General features: G+C 41.6%; 1 protein-coding gene across 3 annotated transcripts; it reads right to left on the bottom strand.

The window, feature by feature from the left end:
* Positions 1-69: 69 nt before the first annotated feature.
* cbarpb (CACN subunit beta associated regulatory protein b) lies at positions 70-22,758 on the bottom strand. 3 transcript variants are annotated; one of them, XM_074668395.1, is made up of 11 exons: positions 22,624-22,758; positions 21,451-21,659; positions 20,439-20,511; positions 18,201-18,349; positions 14,875-14,936; positions 12,391-12,553; positions 11,800-11,974; positions 11,246-11,392; positions 9,614-9,851; positions 8,858-9,047; positions 70-5,170 (listed from the first exon to the last, which is right to left on the bottom strand). In XM_074668395.1, the coding sequence occupies exons 3-11, from the start codon at positions 20,484-20,486 to the stop codon at positions 3,700-3,702; spliced, it is 2,643 nt and encodes an 880-aa protein (XP_074524496.1). In that variant the 5' UTR covers positions 20,487-20,511; positions 21,451-21,659; positions 22,624-22,758; the 3' UTR covers positions 70-3,699. The 3 variants fall into 3 exon arrangements, with proteins under 3 accessions (XP_074524496.1, XP_074524498.1, XP_074524499.1); XM_074668397.1 differs by having other exon boundaries at positions 21,451-21,662; positions 22,624-22,747; XM_074668398.1 differs by lacking the exons at positions 21,451-21,659; positions 22,624-22,758 and adding an exon at positions 21,206-21,414.
* Positions 22,759-23,033: the final 275 nt, after the last annotated feature.

The following is a 23,033-nucleotide window of genomic DNA, read 5'->3' as shown; positions in this document are numbered from 1 at the left end:
CCATTCGTTAGAAAAAAGAAAAAGAAAAACAAGAGCCAGAACCATTTTTGTTTCATTCATTTATTCACAGATTGAAAAACAATCCTAGAATATCACTTTTTCATGATTTGGTCCCTCAAGGCTCATAGGATTTGGATCAACTAAAGCAAAGTTTTTAAGAAAGCTCGTGTTTAATTATTATTTTTTTTAAATTAAGCAATTAACTAACAAGCAAGGAATACAGAAATACTTCTACTTTCAAGATCAATCTCACAGAATCTCATCAGTTACAGCATCCTAGCATGACTTTTAAAAGTGGAGTCCATAAAGTACAAAATCTAGTTATACCAAGGTTTGACTTGAGCATTATCTGTGAAGATTTTCTACTGTGAGGCTGAGAAAACATGAAGATTTGTACTAAAATGTAAACACTCATGCAGACCTACACACAGCTATGCTTCAATGCATTTGACAGGCTACTGATTCGTATACAAACACACAGTGTCCTCAGTTAAACAGTATCTGTCTTTAGCTAGTAAAGGACATTGATTTAGTCTAACTCCTCTTAGATTGTGCTTGTATAGACAGCAAGGTTAAATCTTTGTACAACTGCACAGATTTTCAAACCCTCCCTTGTTGTCATTTTCTTTCTGTTGCTGCAGTTGCTGTGCTGTTCTCATATCTCATCCCGCCTCAGTTGTAGGACCTGGCTGCTTTTGATTTGCTGGAAATGCAGGCGTCTTCCTCCTTGTCAGAATCAGCTAAGTGATTACTGTCAGCAGGGACACATAATTTTCATCATAACTTAGACGGAGATTTCATTTCCTTGTTGCTGATCAGCACTGTCATGAAAATGAGTAACTTGATTACAGAAGATTGTTTTGTTTTTGTCAAAATGGATAACACGTGTCTGTCTCTCAGGTAGCCTATATGAAAGAAAGGACAAAGCAGAAACATCGCTACCCCCTCTCTTCCTTATTGAAGCTCCCCTCCTTTAACTCTCTTCATTTTTCTCTTAATGAGGAAAACAGACCTAGCCTCAAAGTCCACTTAGCCACGAAAGGAGATTCCTGTCAAAAGGTGGAGAAAGATGTAATCCAGGCGGGCTAAAGAGGAGCATCACCATTACACCCACCCATCCACACAGAGTGGAGGATAATATTTTTGCCCTGATTTTAAATTCAGTCATTTCAATTTCCTGCCAGGCAACAGCCGCAAAGAATGAGGGCATGGGGACGGGATGAAAGGCGGGAAGCCTTCTCTTGTTATGATTAATATTCATCACACTCCTCTGCAGTGGCTCCCCTCACTGCACATGGGAGAAACGGGAAGCCCAATAACCCCTCTGAGAAAGGATTTTACGAGGGAAACTGGGTTAAAATAAACCTGCTGCCACTGCGCAGAATCCAGATCAGAGATGAATGAAGAAAAAATATTTTATTTAGAAATCTGCCCATTAATTCCACTCTTTACCAGCAGAACATAATCTGTTACAGGGTTTTATTGTCTGGAGGGTAGAACCAATTTGTTGTAATCACAGAGGATGCCAAAAGGTGGACTGCACTATAATAATCATCCCTGTTCAGTCTGGTTTTATAAACTGGCACAGAGCTACGTCCTCAGGCCCCGGTATTGGAAGCTTTTACGACACTGTCAACTTTCTTAGAAGAAGAAGAAGAAGAAGGAGGAGGGGAAGGAAAAAAATTAAGAATGTCAGAATGGGACAAATAAAGCCTGGTCCGTGAGTCCCATGCACTACAAAGCATGCGTTTCTGGAAAAAAAAAAATGTCATAAACATCAAACATCTGCAAGGGAGGCCGTCGTATCTCATAGCTTTAATGTAACAAGTCTCCTCATGGCAGTAAACCTGTGCACAAGACTGAGTTTGTTCTTCAGAAGTGTGTGACCGATGTATCATACCACCTGGTTCATTAGTTTGTCTGTTTGTCCACTGTCACTGAAGCCACAAATAAAAAGAAGAAAACAAACTGGTAAAACTCAGAAAAGATTAACATGACTTTTCTCACATACAGTAGCTGAGAGGCATTTTCAGGTTAAACAACAAAAATCATGACAGGTCAGACATGAAATGAAGTTAGTGTGAGTGTATCCATGGTCTCGTGGCTCTATGTGTTCCCAAGCATGCTCTTTGTTATCACAGGAATACATTGTGCAAGAGCACTTTAGGCCTGATCTACTAAGATCACCTACAACAAGCGCTAAATTGTTTGCGTGTGCGACTGATAACGGGTGCAATTTGAATGAGGATTTTGCGTGTGCTACTGGCTGTCATCATGGGGAGTTTGGTAAAGCAGAGTGACCGTGAACACTTTATGAGGTTTGAAGCCATGGAGCTGGAGGTCTTAGTGGAGGAGGCAAATAAACACATTGGTGAACTCCAGCAGAAGAAGGGGGGAGGCCATCTGTGAAAAGGTGAACGCTGTGAGCAGAAGATCTGCTGATGAAACAAAATATGGTATGCAATCAGATATTATTTCTGTTAGTCCAAAATTCAAGTCCAGATTCTTTCCCTCCATCCTCTGTCATTGCACCTCTGCCTCCTTCTTGCCACAAAAATTACAGTCATTTGTGTGTAACACTGTGCCAGTTTGCGCCTGCCTTAAATATAGACACAAAAACACAGACTACTCTCAGGCTCAGGTTTGATAAACCACATTGTGGGTGCTATATGTTTACATTTGCATCTTTTCCACCAAAAAGTTTGCGTGTTCTAGTGATCTTCATGTACTCTGCAAATTTATGCAGTACATAAGGTTTGTGCTTTTTCAAGTTTGCACATGTTTTTATACATGCAAATCTTTAGTAGATCAGGCCCTATGTGTTTTACATTCTCAGCATGTTTATCCACTTGGTCATAAAGGTAGTCCTCACCTGAATACATTGGATAACCTTAAAACACATTGATAAACCTCATAAATTAAGAAAGATCCTCCCTTTTTAATTTTGCTGTACAGGTGATTATATGTCAACACGTAGCAACTCTTGTTTCAATGCTTACATATGTATCTATATTTTTATTTAACCTGGAATAACATTTATCATTCCTAACAATCCTAATCATTTCTCCCAATTTGACAGAAATTATGCTACACTGTCTTTGTAATGTATCTTTTGGGGGGGATCTCTATATAGTGGAAGCACTACAGTGTGCCTCAAAGAGCTTTGGTAGATCAGCGATGGGATTCCAAGTCGTTTTATCACATAACAAGTTCCACTAATTATTAGGATTTGAAGAGTTCACTGTTACATCCAGATCTGTCACTTTCTACTTGTCTAATAGCACCTGGTTTCACAGTGGATCAATGAGGGTGAAGGCCATACTGGCTCTCAGCTTCTTGTTCATACTGGAGCAAAGACAGGACGGACAGCAGGAGAGACAGAAACACTTACTACATGATTATTTCCATGTTAGCTCTTTTTATCTGTTTTATGAGGTGAGTCTTTCTTAACCAGCAGTTTATATGATGAAACATTTAACTAACAGGTGCAGAGAGACACTGACTGTATTACTGTTGAATTAACTGTGTGTAAAATGGTCTTTTGTTCAAGTATGAGTAAATATAAATCATGCTCTCTGTTGAGTGAGGATGTGTCTGGATCACAACATTCAAGCTGAGAAAAAATAAAATAGAGGCAAGACAGATCAAACAGAGAGAGAGAAAGTGTGTATCAGCAGGAGGGAGGTTGATGGAGCCCTGCTACACTGGGCTGTGGTCTGGAGAAGCGTGTGTGGCCGTCACCGTCACACACTCAGGAGTGGAGTCCTTGGTCTTGCGTAGGCCCGTGTACAGCCTCTCGTCCAGGTGAGCAGTCAGTTTGTCTGTGAGCTCAGCTGTGATGGTTTGCGGGCCGTAGCCTGAGGTGTCGGGCAGCTGAGGGGGTGAGCGCTCGTCACATGGTTTGCTGTCCTCCTGAGGGTCGTGCTGCTCACTCTGTACTCTGTCTTTCTCTGAGGGTGCAAGAGGCGGTGGAGACAAGGAGATGCGGTCCTGATCCTTGTCCTTGCCTCCATTGTCAGTAGTTGTGGGCTCAACCTTTGGAGTGCTTGGGGTGCTTCCAGTGCCGTCGCTGTTCTCCTCGTCTGGAGCGCTGACGATCCTGGGAAGTGTGCTGTGGTAACTTGTTTCCAGTGGATAGTTTACACTTTCTCCCCTTCGTAGTGGGGTCCGCTGTCTTTCAAAAGAACTGTGGAAGTATCTGACCCCAGGATCACTCCACTGCTTGTGCCGCTGCCACTGCTTTCGAAGGTGAATTCTAGACCGGTGCTTTCTTAGTGGGGACTCCTGCTGGTCAAACTGTGGGTCGTGGCGGAGAAACTCGTGGAAGAGGGCGTCTGTCTTCTCATCTATGCTGTAGTCTCGTCTGTGCAGCGTTGGCTGAGGTGAGGGCTGCACAGCCTCTCGAGGTGTGATCATTTGACCGTAAGGGAACCAGCTCAGTGAGCCAGCACCTGTTTCTATGGAAACTCCGCTGCTGGCACCCAACAACACCTCATCTTCTGGCTCCTCCTCAAAGAGATGAGACTCAAAGCTCTCACCAATTGTGCCAGTTCGCCCTGCATTGGTAAAGTGGTGCCTCTTCTCATGAGCTGTTCGGTCCTTGGGGCTGCCGCTGATGCTGCCAAAAAGTCGCAGCTCCTCTGGACCTCGAGATGGAGCCTCTATGGAGGCATAGCCACTGTCCATCTGCAGCAACTTACGAGTCCCTGTTTCACCATCACTGACCCCACGCTCTGAATCTGTGCTTCCCTGTTTCCTTTTAGTCCCTTCTCTTACACCAAACCTCTCATCTGCATACATCACAATGTCTTTGTCATCCTCTCCACCCTCTGCTTCATCTCCTAAATCCTGGGACGGATATCTGGGTAGCGCTCCTCTTTCTGTCTCTGTGCGTCCGCCCAGTGAGCACACACTGTCAGCATCACTGCAGACAGAGTTCCTGTCGTTGTTGCTGCTCTGATCAGAGGCAGCGTACTGTTCCAGTGAGGCACGAAGAGTCCAGATGTCTTTGTAAAATGACAGGGGGTCCTGGGCATCTGGGGGTTCTGAAGAGTCTGCAGCTTCCCTTCTTGCCAGGAACAGAGCTTCATCTTGGGGATCAGGGGACAATCCAATCACCCCTGGTCCTCCATGGCTGCAGCTGGGCTCTACTATGACCTCTACCTCTACCCTGTAGGGTGCACACGGTGTGAAGAGATGACATGAAAGGAAAAAAAACAACAAGAAGAAAATGAGAAACACAGAAGCACATACAACACAAACCTATGTCGAAGCATTGACCTCGATAACACATTCATCCGAGGCGTGGCTGTGTTCACAGGGCACAGAATGAATTCATGGCTTGCAATGGTTGCATGTGTTGGATCAGAGCTTAGCTGAATGTAACAGGGTCAGAAATGTACCTTTGAATTCAAAGCTTCTCTGAGAAACTGTCTGGTTGTGTCCGTGTTGGTACCTCCAATGCACAAAGTAATGACTTCTTGCTAGTGTTGTCTTCAATGTGCCAGTAGTGCCTACTCATTAAAAAAACTTTATTTTTCTTACTTTAAACATTGACAAAAGGCTATTTCTTCAGCATGCTCTTACTTGCTTTGCCTGCCATCAACCTTACAGCCGCCATTATAAAAGACATTGAAAAACTATAAAGAAATCATCTTGTTCCTGATGGTCTCACTTGCTTTTTGAAGGTCACACAGAAAAATACTTGTTTATTATTATTGTCCTTCTTATAAGCTAAAAGTCTTAACAGGAGCTTTGAAAGGACTGGTCAGTTTTCTTTAAGAGGGGTTCTATGAGATGCTTGTCAGTAATAAGTGTCAGCTCAGTCTTTTTGTTGACAAATCTGTTTGACGATGGTCACACTGGCCATCTGTACAGTGCCTAAACACGATTCAACCCTAGACTCCAGTTCTTTTGACCAGTGTAACCACAATGGTATCGCGCTCAGGCATTGTACATGTAGTCATACTTTTTTGGCAGGTGTGTCTTTTTTGGCCTGGTACACTTTGTACATGAGCTCAAGCACACGTACGCTTTAATCTGGTTCATATTGGAGTAGTGTGACCGCAGGCTGCACTGGCCAGCAGAGGAATAGCGCTGCAGGGGGCAGTCATGCTTGAGTATGGCACCGTTTAAATAGCTAGTGTGACAATGCACTTTGGGAACCTTTCACTGCCTGTAAGTGGATTTAACACAGCATTTCACTAAATGTATGTTTAAGCCCTGTATATACAACAATGTTTCATCTGCTGAAACGCATTGAAAAAATCTGTGTTTACCCGGAAACGCTGAGAAACTGAAAAGGCTGTAGTAAGCATGCCAGGCCTGTAGTTGGCACTATAACTGCCTTGTCCAGAAGCTGCTTTTGGGAAATCTCCACCAAAGGAGAGTCACGTCGATCATCTGGTATATTGGCTAATACTAAGTGCAGAAGTGGAGCAACAGATGTGCATTTTGTTGAAAGACATTTGGAAGATGCAGCAGACTGAGCAACACAAGCACAACACAGTAGTCCACAACGATTGTAAGCGTTGTATGCGCTTGCACGAAGTTGAGCACGATGTCAGTGTTCCCACTGAAAACGCTGGGTAACTGTTTACACGGCAACGGTGTCAACAGTTTTTCAGAAAGATTCCACTCTGGAGGCTGTTTTCAAATGTTTGCGTTTTAGGTGTGCTGAAATGCGAGGCCCGAACGCAACAATACTTTTGTGTTTCACCCTAAAACTGTTGACGTGTAAACGGCCCCTTAGTTAACATCATGAGGATTATCTGACAACACTGGTGTTCAAAGACTATTTAAACAACACCACTAGCACACTAGCTAACGGTGGCTGATAGCTGACATCACTAGTTTGTGTTTTTTTAAAGGTGGTGTGAGGACTATCCACTTGGTGTAGATTGCAGTGACACCTGTGGCTGGAATTGCTACTGTTTAAGGATAAAGACTCCATTTCCCATGAGCACCATCACCCACTACTGTAAGGATGTGACTCGTGTCAGTTTGTGCATTTGCGTTGGGAGCAAATGAATGGAGATCTGGTCTTCTACTTTTCTTTGTTCTAGAAGACTTTATCCTGATAAAATAGGCAAAGAGGTAATGTGTCTGTTGTAATGTAGGGCTACTGTTTGAAACATGACAAGAAGCGAACTTCATACTGTAGTTTTGGGATACGGAAAGTGAGCAGACTGTCCTTCATGCTACCCACAACCTGGTGATCTAAGACGTCACAGATCTTGCTTCTCACTTTAAATCAAGACTATTTCAAGTTCTCGTACAAAGTCTGCACAGGGCCTTTGAGCAGAGGGAAAGGGTAATTTATAGTGTCAATTGTCGAGCAATGGTTTTTACAAAGCCGCATGAATGATATCACTCACCTTTGCTTTAAGGAGGGTGAGAATAGTTTCTTGGCCTTCACTGACTTATGTAAACATTAAAGCAATGACATTCGGAAATGACATTTGGAAATGGACTTAGAGTGTTTAAATAATTTTGCTGTTTAAAGGTTGTGAGGTACCGGAACTTGAAATTTCTCATCTCAGTTTCTTGTGATGTAATATTAGTGTACTTCATTCTAAAGAAATGAACAGAGATGAACACTGTAGAGTGTTCAAAGAAGGTTGTCTTTTCATTTCACAACCCTTTTTTATTGCCCTCTGGACTTCCTTGCTGGTCACATGCATGCAAGTGGTTTATAGGTAAGTGCCTAAAAAGTTATTGCCTAAATCTGTCATCCAACTCGATCTACTCTTTTATGTAGCCGTATCAGAGGTTGGTAACAGCCTGGTTGATTTCAATCCACACTCACAGATTTTTTTTTCTTTCTGTGTTTATACTGTTGGCTTCAAAGCTAAACTAACTTCTGTGTTTTTTCTGGTGTGTGTGGGCGGTGGGACAGGTGGGTAAATTAACAGAGAGATTCTGTCTACCATGAGCATCAGAATAACCAATATGATAAACTGGCTGTTACAGCATTACTCCAACCCTGCCAAAACAACACAGAATTCAACTGATTACATGATAACCAAAGCCATGTGTGCTGGAAAGTGTCCCAGAAATACCCTGCTTGCTTTCTTGGTATTACTAATTTTAAGAAGACATACTGTACAAAAACATAACTTGTGAAAAGTAGTACACTGTCAGTGATCATGAGGATCATCAAACCATTTAGCCAAGAGCAGCTTCCACGAAATTCTTTTTGTTCTGATAAACAAATATGTGCAAACACACACAGGAAATAGGCTGATTTTTTAATCTAATTCTCAGTCAAGATGAATATTTGGTTATCTAAGAAAGTATGTTATTTTTGTTTCATAACATAATACTGGGCAGTTTTTGTGCAAGCTTAAAATATCCAATGACCCTTTTACTTCCGTGGACATCATGACATTATTAGACCATGTCAGCGGTGGAATGGTTTCCTATGCCAGATCCAAACCCTGTGTCCCGATTCTCCACTTCATTGCGCTACACTTAAGGAATCCCCTTCTTCAGGCTTCATCATTAAATAGTTCTAAAGGACCTCATGTTCATGGGGATTAAATTACATTTAATTAGACTGTCGCAGATGTATTTACAGTTACACAACATGTTTAAATCTAATCAAATACCATAGCAACACAATTTGTTCAAAAAAGTCATTCATTAATTTCATTTAATTAAAGTTAAGTTTCTTGTTACTGGTGTATACCATTTAATTTCCACATACCGGCTCTCAAAAAACCCAGTTTTGGGAAGAATTGGGACTTAGAGCCAAAATCCTAAATACCATTAGCACACATTTTCCAGCATCAGTTAAGAAATGAGTGTCGAGCAGCAAAGCAGTGAACAGGATGAATGGCAAGGAAATTAAAGATACCTGCCGAGGGAGGGCGGTGGCGTGGACGGTGGTGAGAGGAGGCGTGTGGTGGGCTGGCTGGAACAGTAATGGATGTCTTGGGTGCGGGCGATGTACTGAATAAGGTCTATGTGGTGGGCGTCATTGTCGTCCTGGTCCATGCTCTCGCTCGCAGCTCGCTGGCGCTGGAACTGTCTCCTTTTTGGAGAGCCTGGCCCAGAGCAGAAATCACAAGACAGAGGAGAAGATGAACAAGTTGTGTGACAGCAGGCGGGAGGGGAGTGACACTTAGTTCAAGTGAGGAGGTTTCTCAGGGGATTTAGTGATCTTTCTGTGTACCTTAGTGTGAGAGGAGAAATGAGCCTTGGGAACTGCAGGGAGGAAGTGTGTGTGCGTGAGAGTGTCTGTGTGTATGTGTGTTTATAGGATGAAAGAGATCGACAGGAAGGATTTACTCAGGGGTTCAAATTGACTTGGAAAGAGCAAACTTTACGTCACTCAGCCATCTGTCTCCTAGCAGGCAAAGGGCTTCTCACAGTTGGTTTCTGGAGCATCTGCTTAACCATTGCTTGTTTACAAAGAGAATGATGCCAAAAATACTAAATGCAAAAATAAATGGAAAAAACACACCTTGGACAAACAAAAGTCAATGGTATGAAGTTGTAAATTAGATTTTGAATAAAAAACCCCCATAAACAATTGTTTCTCTCTCCTTCTGCATAAGCTTCTAAAAATAAGAGAACAGAAATATACTTTATTCCATTAAGGATCCATTACCTCTGGTGTCCAGACTGGAGGCTCTCTGGCTGCTGTCCAGCTTCCATTTCTTGATCTTAAAGTAGGGGCTGGCCCCCTCCAGACTAGCATGGCGCCGCAGTTTGGTAAAGAACTGCAGCACAGGCCCCTGGCTACCTGCACCACCGCCAGCAGGAGGGGCGCCGCTCCCTGCTGAGGCCCCTTCTCCAATGCTGATGCTGCTGCCTCTGCCCCGGGGCCCTGGGCCCATTATTTCAATCTAAACAGAGAGAAACATGGTCAGTAAGAAAACTGGCTGAGATCATGGGTGTTTCAGTGTTTTTGGTACACTCTCAAGCTCCATGACCCTCTCAGGTCCGCATAGATGACGAGTTGATTGCCATTACTTTTTTTTCTCAGCGTGCAATATTCTTATTAATTCAGCTCGCAAACTGAGAAGCAACCATGTAATCCAATCAAAAGCAAAAACATCAAAACTTTTAGAAATAGCTTCGACATAAACACAATTTTCCTGGTTTATTACAACTTCCAGAGTCTCATCAGTAACCAGAGTCTTGAGTTCATTATGTAAATTAAGTTACACTTCACTCTGGCTGAGATTAAAGGTTTCAACTTGAAAAAGAATCATTTTCGTGATTTAAATGCAGATCAAGTTTGGAAAATATCATGTGGGTACAGATTCCAGCAGATAGATCACTCTCAGGCCTTGTGAGGAGTGTTTAACTGGCTGTGACACAGATTGAAATTAATAGTGATATAATAATAGTGGATGAGCAACATGACTGAAAACATGATGTAACCAAAATGACTTTTGTAATAGACAACCACTGTGAGGGGGCGTTAAACCAGAGTCTAACGTGTTCACTGTCACAGACTTTTTGATATTTTTCATTTATTTTACCGCTGAAAGAAAGTACAACCACATTTTTTATCAGAAAATATTTCCACAGGAAAAAATCATTACAGAGATAAGATACATGTCTTTGTCCACAGGGGGCGCCAAACTAAACTACTTCCTTAAGGGAGCTTAAGTTGACATTTTAGCCCCGTTTCCACCAAGTCCTTAAAGTGATACTCCGGGATAGAACAAGTTGGGTCCTATCACAAGGTTTAGGGCAGAAATTACCCCTACAGCAGTGATTTTCTGCAGCAAAAGCCCATCGCACCAAAGACCCCCTCCCTGCTCATCTGCTGGTTTCCTCTGCACTCAGACAGGGCCATTTTTTACTTGACCAAAAACACAAATAAACGGACTCCCACCAAAAAAATCTGATATCGGTCTGCATTCACGCTTATTTAGAGAATTTTCAGCGCGTTACTTTCACACAAAAACACAGCTAAATAAGGCTCTAGTTCTCATCGTGTCGTAAAACGGCGCTACCTCCGCTGTAGAGCCACAGCTGGCTACGAGGCGCTTGCCGCTTAGTGTATCAGTCCCCGCGTGCGGCGTGCCAGATATAAACAAATGCAGGTAGTCTACCAGGACAAATTATGCAATAACAACGTAGAGATTAGTGATTATGAGAGTGAGGAAAACCTCCTGTTCACTTTGAATAAAGCGTGAATGCAGACCAATATCAGATTTTTTCTCCCTGCTCCCTGTGTGTTAGGAATATTTACATTGCATTGCAAAATTTGTTTGAGATGACTTACTGAGCTTGGCTCTTTAGTGCTTAGAGCTTTAGCTTTGTCGCCAAAGCTGGTATCAACCACAGAGTTGAGAGCATCTCCGGGAAGGGCACAGCTGGGGTTGACACTTAGACTGGTCAGCGCAGTTTGTGGCAGGGGGCACAACATCGGCTGAAGAGAGGAAAACAACATGATACTTCTACCTGTACAGAATCTTTTGTTCAACATGCTTGCTTTATAAAAGCTCTGATGACTGGTACAGCTATTCAGCACTGTTTTTATGTAGCACTGTTGTTCCACTTCCAATATTTGTTTTCATATTTTATCAGCATATGTGATGAAAAATGATTTTCCTCTCCCGCTGTCAGTCTGATTCTGGTGACTGACTAGCCTTACCTAAATGTGAAATCAATGATCCCCGCCTGTTGAAATGAGCAGGCAGAAAGATTCCTCATTCCTGTGTTTGGGTACATTAGCTTGATATATTTTCTCACCTAACTTGGGTGATTGATGCTCTAATCAGCCCTGGTCAAGATTAATGATGCGTCAAGTCTAATAGCAGGTTTAGCGGCTCCCACCTGGAAGATGGAGAGGGCTGACTTGGTGACAGGGCGCGTTGTTGTCATGGTGAGGCTGTTCTCGCCCGAGTCACACTCATGGATGGTGACTATCTTGAGGGCCGGGGAGTGGATGTGAAGATTTGTGAGGCGGGCATTCTTCAGGTGGTGAAAGTCGCCCTCAGTCAGAGTATACCTGAGGTGAAGAGCAAAGAGTTAATGAAAAGTAACAGAGTCCCCACATGACTAAGACAGAAGTTTTAAGAGTAAAAAAATAAATGAGAAAGCTTTGTCTCGCACATGAGACAGCCAAGGGAAATATCTGAGCTCTAACTCATCACAGCCACTCAGAATTCACATTTAGCCCACAGAATAATTCCCTTTGAAGAATTAACATTTCAAGCTTGGAGCTTGAAAGTAGGGCAGAGAAAGAGACAGAGTGAAAACTCTTTATGTCCATCCCATATGTAATGTTTCGTAAAGTAACATAGAGAAGAGATGGGTGCAGTGAATCCAATGTGGCAGCAAAGCTGGAGTGAGACGGTATTAACTATAACGGCAATAGAAAGCTGAATGGAAGTTGCTGGGTTAGTGTGTTTACAGCTCTCTAACCTTCGTCCCTTCTCCTGCGCCTTCTTGCCATGATCATAGAGCGCGGCCTCATTGAAGGAGACACGGCGGCCGGTGGTGCCCGTGGAGAGGAAGCGCTCGGTCTCCTGGTCATGAGAGCTGGCCATCGAGAGGCACTCTGACTCATCCACCCTGATGGTGATTTCTGTCAGGATTAGAATTGAAAAGAGACAGATGAGGACGAATAGAAAGGTGAGAGAGATGAATGAATGAAGGAGACTGTAGAGATGGACACATTTGATATTTATTTGTACTGTCGTTAATGAGAACAGAATGTTAAGCTATGAAAGTTGCCTTAGCACAAGAGATGCCCGCCCTTTAATCTATTTATCCACCCCCTTGGCCCAAAGTGAAAAACTAATTGTCCACTACATTAATAGTCCTTGAATTTGGGGTATAATGTGTGTGACACTCTTTGGACTTGACATCAGTCAATGTCAGCAGAACAAACTTAATACTGAAACCTAAGAAGAATAACAGAAAATCTGATAATTTTTTACCCCCATTTTTGATTTTTATTTATTTATTTTTTTCACCTGGGGCAAGGATCAGATTTTGTTTTACCGGGTGAACTACCAGGACAACAGACTGGATTTTTTTTTTTTACTACATGAAGCAAAACTGTGGTTTAAAGCCAAAACAAGCTTAACCAAAACAAGTTAAGAGAATCATCAACAGTCTACAAACATTAGCATGTTAGCATTGTCACTCTTCGATAGGATTGCAAAAATTGCAGTAAATTTTAGGACAGTGTCTCAAAAATTTCCATGGGAGTTTTAGCTTGGGAGTATTGAAGATTTCCAGGGTTTTGTTGCGGTCAACTTAAATAACTTTTTCTGAAGATTCCGGGATAATTTTGGATTTTTTTTTTCTTCTTAACAACTTGAAAGAGGTTCATCTTGGTTGCAACAACACATTTGAATGCAATGTGCACCATGAATTACATGTACAAACAATTCCAAGCACATTTGGTCATCATCAATCAATACTTAACCTGCCTACTGCAATTCCACTAAGACCACATCTCTGGATTTGGTGTTTTGAAGTCCTCCCAAGGTAAGTTTTGATAATAGTACTAAGGTAAATATATTGAATGGTACAGCTTAACTTTAAGTAATGGACACATGTAAGTTTAACTAGCAAATGTTAATCAAAATGTGTTTAACTTTAGAGGTTAGTCATGACAAATGTTTATCCCAACATCTATGACGGTTAGACTCAGTTGGGAAAAACTCCTAAAAAATGATTTGTTGTTTAAAAATATTGCGTTTGACATGTTTGCATGCATTACTGCTTATAACAAACCAAAATGTTGAATATTTGTACATGTAAAGACCAGGTAAATGCAGTAAGTACAAATTGTTGAAAGTTTCCCCAATTTTGAAAACCATTCATAGCCAACAGAAAGATGTGCAAATTGGAAAACTCTAATTTCTTTGTTTACCACAACTTTCAGAGTGCCTGTTAACCTGACACCAAGTCTCGGTTTCACTGTAAATAATATAGAGTCATATAGTCATAAAGGCACTCCACAGTGGCATAAGCCAGAAAAAATCCTTGTGATTTGCTTGCAACGATAAGCCTGAAGTTTGTTAAAACAAACAAAAATCATGATGATGTAGAATTGTGAAAGTAAAATTGCAAAATCAAGCCTGTTTTGAGAAAGGAAACAACTTCTAAAATTCTTAATCGCTGAAAGGAAGTCTGTCCTTTATTTTTTATGCATTTTTAAGAAATAAAATAAAATAAACAGATCTGTTCCTTCAGTTTAAAATTCTTATCAGGAATGCATTATTAGCTTGACTTACATGCAGATTCCTGTTAATAAAGATAAAATGACAATTAACAAGATTCTGCAGTGTCATATTTATTCTTCCTGCCTTTGCAGTCCCCACAGAAACTTAGCTAAGACAGTAAAAATCATCAACAATACACCTGCTAAATATTAGCATGTCAACTCTGGCAGCTATTTTAAGAACTATCTAACTGAGCTGATAGTTTGCCATGACTTCCCCCATTTTTGACAACACTATATAATAGGCTTCACTTCATCTAAGTGAGTAGATAGGACCAGATCTAATGTTTCAACACATCTTAAAAGGGTGAGTAAATATGAAGAAAAGGAAACTGCTAGCTAAAAATAACCAGTCTTATAAAAGGAGTTTGGTGCCAGCTTGAAGCTGCATTTAAATCATTTTCATTTCAGACAGAGTGTATCCACTGGTCCCAAAATGTCAGAAGGTGTTCCAGGAAAGGCAACTTAAACTAATTGGGTTGGGATCGCAATATTTTAATGGAATAGACATTACATTTCTGCTGACGGGATAAAAATATCATCGCCTCCATCAATTCAATCCTTCTATCTGCCAGCCTGCCTGTCTCCATTACTCCTCCCTTTCTTTTTATCTTTCCCACTTTCATTCCTCCCTATACACATTTATTCTCCTTTGTCCATTCTTGTCTTACCATGGGTGGGCTGAGACTCCTCCAGGTAGGTGGTGGTAGTCTTTTCAGGGTCATCGCTGGCCCTGAGGCAGATAGAAACATTCAGAGTGTGACATGATTTACCCTGAAGTCTGTCTTTTATCAGATAAACTCTACTGAGCACTGCCACACAGTACACTATTTCATGCAAACATGATACAGAATCAACAGATAAGAAATCCAGTCTTAAGATAACAGCAAGGCCTAGTAAGTGGAAATTCACTGTCCTGTTTCTCTAAATGGCTGGCTGTGTGTAATCAATGAGGGCCTAAATCACTGCCAGTGGCTTGATAACCTTCAGTGCCAGGGTACCTGGAATGATAAACCAGGATACATTACTGGATTGTACACTCATCTTAAAAGCCCAAAACGATGACAAAGGTCATGCTGCTCAGGTGAAATTAGTTTTTGTTTTTGTACTTTTCTTTAAACCTTCTAGTGTCATTACCACTCCTCCTTTATACCAACTTTTAAAGTCTTAAATCTACTTCATGAGGCAGAAAAATGAGATTGAAAGCTCCTCCCAGTCACTTTTCTCAATCTGATTTCTATGTGCAGAGATATGAGGTATGTGTGTGTGCGTGTGTGTGTATGTGTGTGTGTGTGTGCAAGTGAGTGAGTGTGAAGTGACTTGAGGGATTTCTGCTTCCACCCAGATCTGTGCTTCTTCTTGTCTTTCATTTCCTCTGTGGCTCCAGCTTCCCAGTGCAGTGTGTGTGTATGACACTGTGTTTGTGTGCGTGTGTGTGTGTGTGAGTGTGTAGTCTCAGTGCACACAGTGCTGGGCTGAGACTCAAGATTAATCACAGCCGTTGGCTGCTATGAAATCTCATTACGCTCATCATTTGTACCAGTCTGCCTGCCTTTCCTTTGCTCTTCCCCCGGCAGGCTTCTCCTCTTCACAGCTCAGCCTCTGTGCTCTCTGTTTATCTGCATCTCGTTGGTGCACACATATATTCAAGTGTACTTGATGATGTTGCTGCTATAGAGGGAGACAAAGGGTCTCTCGGGTAGCCATGTTACTGCTGAATAAACACAGATGAATCACATCTGGTAAAACTGTTACTGGCATCAGACTCAGTCGGTGGAACAAAACTGGACATTCCACAAGGAGCTGGCCTCTTAATTTGCAATAAGCTCCATTTATCAGGTAAGAATACACAGTCAACACAAGCATGCCTGACTAATGTGCTTTTATGCAGTGCACTAAAGAAACACCTGCATCTGCAGATCAGAATTAACTGATTCAATAGAAGTGTTTTATCTATCAGGTTTTTTTCACCTGTCTAGAAATGGGATTGTTTTGACTTTGAACAAATTTTCAAGGATGTTCAGTTTGGTGTTAAGCCTCAGACTGCAGCACTGGTAGAATTAAGGAATCATATCAAAGGGCCCCAAGGAAAAATAAACACAACCTCATTATGAAAACCTGTTCAAGAACAGCACATGCTTGTGTCAGGGTAGTTTAATCAACACCTCTGTTGCATAGTATCAACATACAGTGAAGGTCTATAGATAACGTTTTCACTGTGCTTATCAGAGTGTGCAGCTGCTTCGTTTGTAAAGTTCTGCCTCTTACAGTGCCTAAGTTTTGATTTGGGTTTAAAGAGAGGGTATTGTGCTTTCCTGTATTTAAATATGGATATAAAGTTACAATGCTGGATATTCATAGTAAACCTGTGTAGATTTTCAAAGTGCTGCATATCCATATTCCCAGAATCTATCTGCAAACTGCTCAAAAAAGGTCTGCTCTAAACACAGCACAAGATATATGTACAAGACTTGGGGGAATGATGAGGTCATTGTATAAGGATGTCATAACTGGTTCTTGATATGCTCCAAGCATAAAGGTCCAACCATCCTTCTCCCCTACAGGGTTTCAGAGGGCTGACCAATAAGAGGTAAGGGGGTTTTGAAGCAGAAAGCCTTAAAGAGACAGCAACTGAAACAAACTATTTCAGACAGTGGCTAGAAAATGGATTTTGTACAGCACCAGTGTATGAGAAAAATTATTCTCTGAACTTTAACCCATGTGCAGCTAACTTTAGATTACCGGTGGGGTAGCGCCCTAAAAATCACAATACTCCCTCTTTAAAGATGCTATGAGGAGGATCTGACAGCCCGGTGCTGTGAGACGTGCATGTGATATGTAATGCTAGTGAATCCTGGTCATGTACTGCCAGCAGTCATCTACCAAGCAGGGCTAAGGTCCCCTCACTCTTCATTTTAGTGATAGCCTCAAGTTTGAACAGACCACTGCAGAATAACTGCTGCACGTTGGAATGAACGTTATCACAAACAACTTAGCCCTTTTAGCCTTTAGCTCGGGCTGTATCTCTCGCCTATTTAGCTTTCTTCTGCTCTTCTGCCCTCTTTCTGTCTGACAATTAGGCTCCTATGTCCACCATCACTACAGAATTGGTTGAACAAATTGTTTTCAGCAGAGAAAAACACAGATATATCTTCTTGGTACTAAACTTCATCAGCCAGCATGGTGTTGTCATAGAGACTTAGACATGCTTGACCCAATTGAGAAGCTATGTAGTAGCATTTCAAAATAACCTATACTGGCACTGATAATCTCATGTTAAGTGTGGATTACAATTAGGCATATAGAAGGGAAACTTTTTCAAGTTCACTTTGAAAATTTCAAAATAAACATCTGTTAAATGAAGTGTTCACTTTATGTGTGGTGTTATCCAAGTTCATGTCTGTATTTGATTTCAATAAGTGAAGAAGGAAAGCATTTTCACCATTATTTTCTACACAACTTTACTTTGCACATTGCTGCGAGAAACCTCTAAAGCACCTGTGGAGTAGTCAGGTTGCCCTGATAGTTAAAGTGCACAATACTCAAGACATCCCAGCGAGTCCTTGAGTATAAGAACAACGTTTTTCTTATATTCACAGACCAAAGAGCCATTACAACTCTTTGCTTTGCATTATTACAATAAATCTGTCCATAACTCTTTTTGGTGTGCAAGTCTCTCCTGATTGAAATCTAGTTCTTCATCATAAACACAAGACAGATGATATTTTTTTCTCTCAGTTTTTCCATTTTGTGATCAGGCTGTTGTAGATGAATGTGTAAAATTAAAATAATGTCAAGGTCTCCAGTTTGAGGTTCCTTCATCCTAAGCTGTCGACTGATTCAGTCCAACACACAGTGAAGTACCACAGCAGTAATGGAAAAAAAAATTGGTTGGAAGATTCGTTTCTACAGCTTGAGCTTTCTATCTTTCCCTATAGATGGATCTGTAATGTTGTGTTCAGTGCAGTAAATGTAATCTATCATTTTTGCATTGTACCTGGCACAGCATTGTCCTCCTCGACAGCTGCGACGGCAGGTGATGAGGAGGACAGAGATGATGATCAGTGTTCCTACCAAAAAGACAGAGAGGATCACCAAGAGGAGCACATAGCCATCTCCCTGCTCCTCAGCTTCAATTGGGATCTCCTAAAAGAAACATGAAGAGAGGGTTAGGGTCTACAAACATGGTGGATTAAACAGATAACATCTTCACATGGCATGTCAATGTATCTGCTGAAAAACAATCTGTTAACTCCAAGTGCCAACACCATACTGTTAAGATTCAAACTTGATCTGTTATTTAAAGTTTTAACATCGTCACAGGTCAGAGTCATAAGTCAGGAATAGTAGTTACAACAGGATGAGAGGTAAGTGTCACCCAGTTCTATATTAAAACTCTATGAGTGCTGCTTAAAAAAGAAAAAGCACAAGTCAGGAAGCATCTAAAAAAAAATCCAAATCCTGATTGTGCTGAATGCTTTCTGCCATTTATGTAATGTATCGAATGACCTCCTGACACACCAGCTGCAGTGTAGATCAGAATGTGCTGCTGTTTCACCTCCACAGTAACTCTGTGAGATGGATTTGAACCATAGACAGAGCTTAGAATGGACAGCGTCGCTCTGCTTTTTACCATTTTCTAGTTTTGTAACAAGATTCTGCCTGTCCAAGATGCTGCCATTGTGCAGGCAGAGTCTGTGCAGTCGAGAATCTGAGAGGAGCCATACAGTCTATGATTTGGACCCCTTTTTTTTCATGACCTGTATCTACAATCACAAGAATTTAGTGTAATGAATCGATAATTGTCAAGGCTGTTAACCTGTCTACAGTTCACCTGTTGGAACGCTCTAATTGTAAAGACTGCAGCTGAGATAATGACACATAGAAGAAAGAACAAGTATGGACTCTGTTGGGAGCTGTCTCTGATTTAGTGCTTCACAAACCAATGCTACAAATACAGCTTTAAAATTGACATTTTTCTAAAATGTGGACAAATCATATTGAAATCCTCCTTTGCATATACTGGAAAACTCACCACAGGGCACCACAACATCAAAAGCATGATAAACAACTTCCTCATCTGCCCATTTTTGAAACAAACATCCCTACTTTTTTATACATTTGAGTACAAAATAGTCCTAACGATAGTTTGGTGCTCACAGTTAGCTACTAGTTTGGAATCACATTTCACAATATAATAAACTCCATTTCCTAGGAAGAGGTCATCTTTACCTTTCTATGAAGCAGGGTGGACCAAACACTATTTTAACAATGCCAGGAGTAGGGATGGGTACCGAATTAGGTACTTTTGTAGGTACTGACCAAATTCTGTCAAAAGTACCAGGTACAGATTCACATAAAAACAAAAGGTACCATGTTTAGGTACCTAAATGCATCCTTGTGACTGTGAGGGAGTGGAAGAGTTGGTGATTTTCCATGCTGGACATGAACACAGCATTGCAAGGTTATATACAGAAGAATAAATTTGTTAAATTGAATTTTTATTTTATTTTATTATAAAAAAAATTGATATTTTTTACCACATGAACACAAAAAAGTACAGAAAATTGGTACCGTTGAGTACCGTTACCGATTGCCAGGTACCGGGTATCAGTACTGTATCATTTCAAATATGAAAGGTACCCATCCCTAGCCAGGAGTTTAACATGAATAAATTGATTGGATTTGCTTGCTATCACTTCTTTAAAAGTCCAATTTCACACTTTATTTTTGTTTTACTTCCCTAAATAACCGAGCTATTCTGTTTCCATACTGGCAAAAGACAAGGTATTGAATAAAAGGAAAGGTGGCAACATGAGTGGGAGAGCGGAAAACAACAGCAGGCTTTGTTCTTTGAAGGAGAATCAAACTGACATAGCGACCCTGGTTACATAAAGACAACAGACTGTATAAATAACAAAATGATGACCCTATAGGTGGAGTGTTATCCTGAGCTCTGTGAGGCGGAGAACCAGGCAAGCGTTAATGAGCGTCCACTCTGATGTCACACTGTAATTTCTCTGCAAGGGGAAATTAAAGCTCAGATTAGATCAGAGATTTAATTATTTCAGGTCCAGGTCAGGATGTTCCCTATTAGCCAGTCAATCGGCTGGGAGACAATATGAGGGAGAGTATGGTTTGATGCTCAGCTGGAGATGTAAAACATGCAGGGAAAGAGGAGCGCAAAAATAGACAGGAAGTTTGAGACTAAGCTAGTGTTGAAAGACAGACTTACTGTGGAGTTTTCTGGTAGGGTGTTCCAGACGGCAGACTCATTGCTCATGGTCCAGGCCAACAAGAGGGTCCCCCTGAGAGATAACACATGCACCACACACAAACACACAGAGGAAATGACTGTTGATGGAGCTGTTCATCAAAACAAAAAGTAAACCACAATATTTGCTGCAGTAGTCTGTATTGAGAAACATACACCATAACATGGATATAAACTGATGTCTTTATAAAAACTTTGGGTTTTTTTTAAATATCAAGCATTAACATTTAGTATTTGACATCAGATTCCCATTACATCTTAAAAAAACCCTGTTGCATCTCTTATAGTCACAAAGTGCTGCAAAAGACAGAAGAAACCAAACACATGTGAAGATAAATATGATCTTGTACACATTCGATGAAGCCCACAGCAGAGGCAAATGGTAGCATATCAGCTGCAAATCATCACCCATAATTCTATATCAGCCTAAAGACTCTCTACTCACCTCCCACACATACACACACTCAGGGAAAAAAACAGTCCTTACTTAAACACTGGTTCCAGCAGCTTCCACTGGAGCTGCTGCTATGCGATTGCTCTTACAGATCATAGCCATTAATACTGCTACTGCTGCACCAAACGCCCACACACACACACACACACACACACACACACACACACACACACACACACACACACACACACACACACACACACACACACACACACACACACACACACACACACACACACACACACACACACGCACCCTGGATAGGTCTACTCACCCAGCAGGGTAGGAGCAACATGCCAGCAGCACTCAGCGCTCCTCGCTTGCCTGCAGCACTCAACTTCAGCACCACAACCTGTAAGCTAATGCCGAGCTGTGTGCTTCCAGCCTGTCTAACTCCCTGCGTCTACCATCCACTCATGAAAAACTGTGACAGGAATGCACATCAGGCTATGTGAGAACAGACTACTTTCCTTCTCAGTTCTGTACCACATCCTGCTCCCCACCAGCCCAGTATCTTACCCTGATGGAGGGCAGTGCGCAGCAGCAGCAGCAGCAGCTCTGGATATGTGTGTCAGGCTGTATGGCTCAGGAGTCTCCTCCTCAGCTCCCTTGCTGCATCCTCAGCCACCTCAGCCTCGCCAGCTGACTGAGACCGAGCTGTGGCGTTTTCCTCCCTTAAGGCTTGCCCACTGGCCTTGGAGCAACAGCAGGACAGTAGTGTGGCATGGCTGCTGACAAACATACAACACAATGACTGGTTAATTATTGAGTTTAGGATTATGAGTTTAAATTACATAATAGGCTGAATTTAAGGCTCATAGCACTTCATCACTCACTGACAGGTATTTTTCTGCTTTCTGAGTAGACTTCACTTTACCCCCTTTGCACTGTTTCACATGGATTAACAACCTAACATTGAAATATGATCATTACAACACTTAGAAGCCAAAACAGTGTATGTCAAAAAGGCATGATAAATTGTTTGAAATGGCACATAGGCCTCTCACGCTTAGCTGCCTCTTGCTGTAACAGGAGCATAAGCATTAAGCTATCAAAAAGGACGAGTAATACCATATTGATAATTGCTCAGTTATGTGGAGCCCAGATGGGTGCTGTATTGATTGGCCGACTGAGCAGATGGTGAGACATAGGTGTCCCAGCAGTAGCATATCCCGTCATGACTGACAAGTTGTTGTAAACCAGCTGCAGTGGGCTACTGGTACTAAAAAGTGTGTTGCGTTTGCTTCGGAATAATTTATATCAAGAATAGGACAAAATTAAAAATCGTATTTCTTGAAGATAGACACAGGTCAAATGTATTCTTAAACCTAAAATACCTGTTAAAAACCTGAAGATGGGGAATTTTCCTATAGCTCGGTAGGGTACCGCAATAACGCATAATAGCCTAGTCTCTTGCAAAACCAGATGTTTTCTTACTGGAGGCTTGGCTGAAATATTTCGAAGACATACACATAAAGTCACTGTACATCCTAAAACTGCTCATTTAACAAAACGTTTAAGCGAAGATACACCGCGTAAAGCCCAGCAACCTTGATAAAAATGCCAACTTGATATTTCACAGGCGCCTATGATTTTCATCAGTCCGGTGACAACGGTGGTGAAGACTGTGGCTCGCGCCTCGTAGCGGCTGTACAAGCGCGCGAGCCGGAATAGAGTAAAGGTAGCACTCACCTACTCAAACAGCCTAGTCCATGCAGGGGTGGAGGGGAAAAGCCAATACCGCGAAACTCTTCTGTGATCACTTTAATGTGGATTTTAAAGCTTGAAGTATTTATGAATGAAATCCCACCGTTTAAGACACGCCCACCACCCAGTCAGAGACGTACCACGTGACGCAAGGAGTGAGGTAAGGCGAAGTGATAGAAGGGTTTTTCAGAATCAGTCTGATGCTCACTCACTGTTTACACTTGTGCAAACAAGGTCAGTGTTGTGGACTGAGTGTCTCAAATGCTATGATAATTTTCCTATTTTCATAAACATATTTAAATTGATTCGTCTCCCATATGTGCCATTTCATTAAAATACCATTCTGCAATACTGATAGCTACAAGTCAGCAATGTGGAAGTAATGGCATTGCAAG

Source organism: Halichoeres trimaculatus, unplaced genomic scaffold (assembly GCF_033239565.1).
Source record: "Halichoeres trimaculatus isolate MK-OKI-2021-1 unplaced genomic scaffold, fHalTri1.1 fHalTri1_scaffold_4, whole genome shotgun sequence".
In the NCBI taxonomy this organism is placed as follows: Eukaryota; Metazoa; Chordata; class Actinopteri; order Labriformes; family Labridae; genus Halichoeres; species Halichoeres trimaculatus.
Note: the sequence above shows the minus strand (reverse complement) of the source record. Positions and strands in the feature narration are given on the sequence as shown.

What these genes read in the sequence shown, in the direction of transcription:
- cbarpb (XM_074668395.1), bottom strand. Translation starts at nt 20,486, where the DNA reads ATGAGCAATGAGTCTGCCGTCTGGAACACCCTACCAGAAAACTCCACA. An exon ending in GGAGTCTCAGCCCACCCATG is followed by an intron (nt 12,554 to 14,874) that starts GTAAGACAAGAA and finishes TAATCCTGACAG; the next exon opens with AAATCACCATCAGGGTGGAT. An exon ending in CCACCGCCCTCCCTCGGCAG is followed by an intron (nt 5,171 to 8,857) that starts GTATCTTTAATT and finishes TGCACCCTACAG; the next exon opens with GGTAGAGGTAGAGGTCATAG.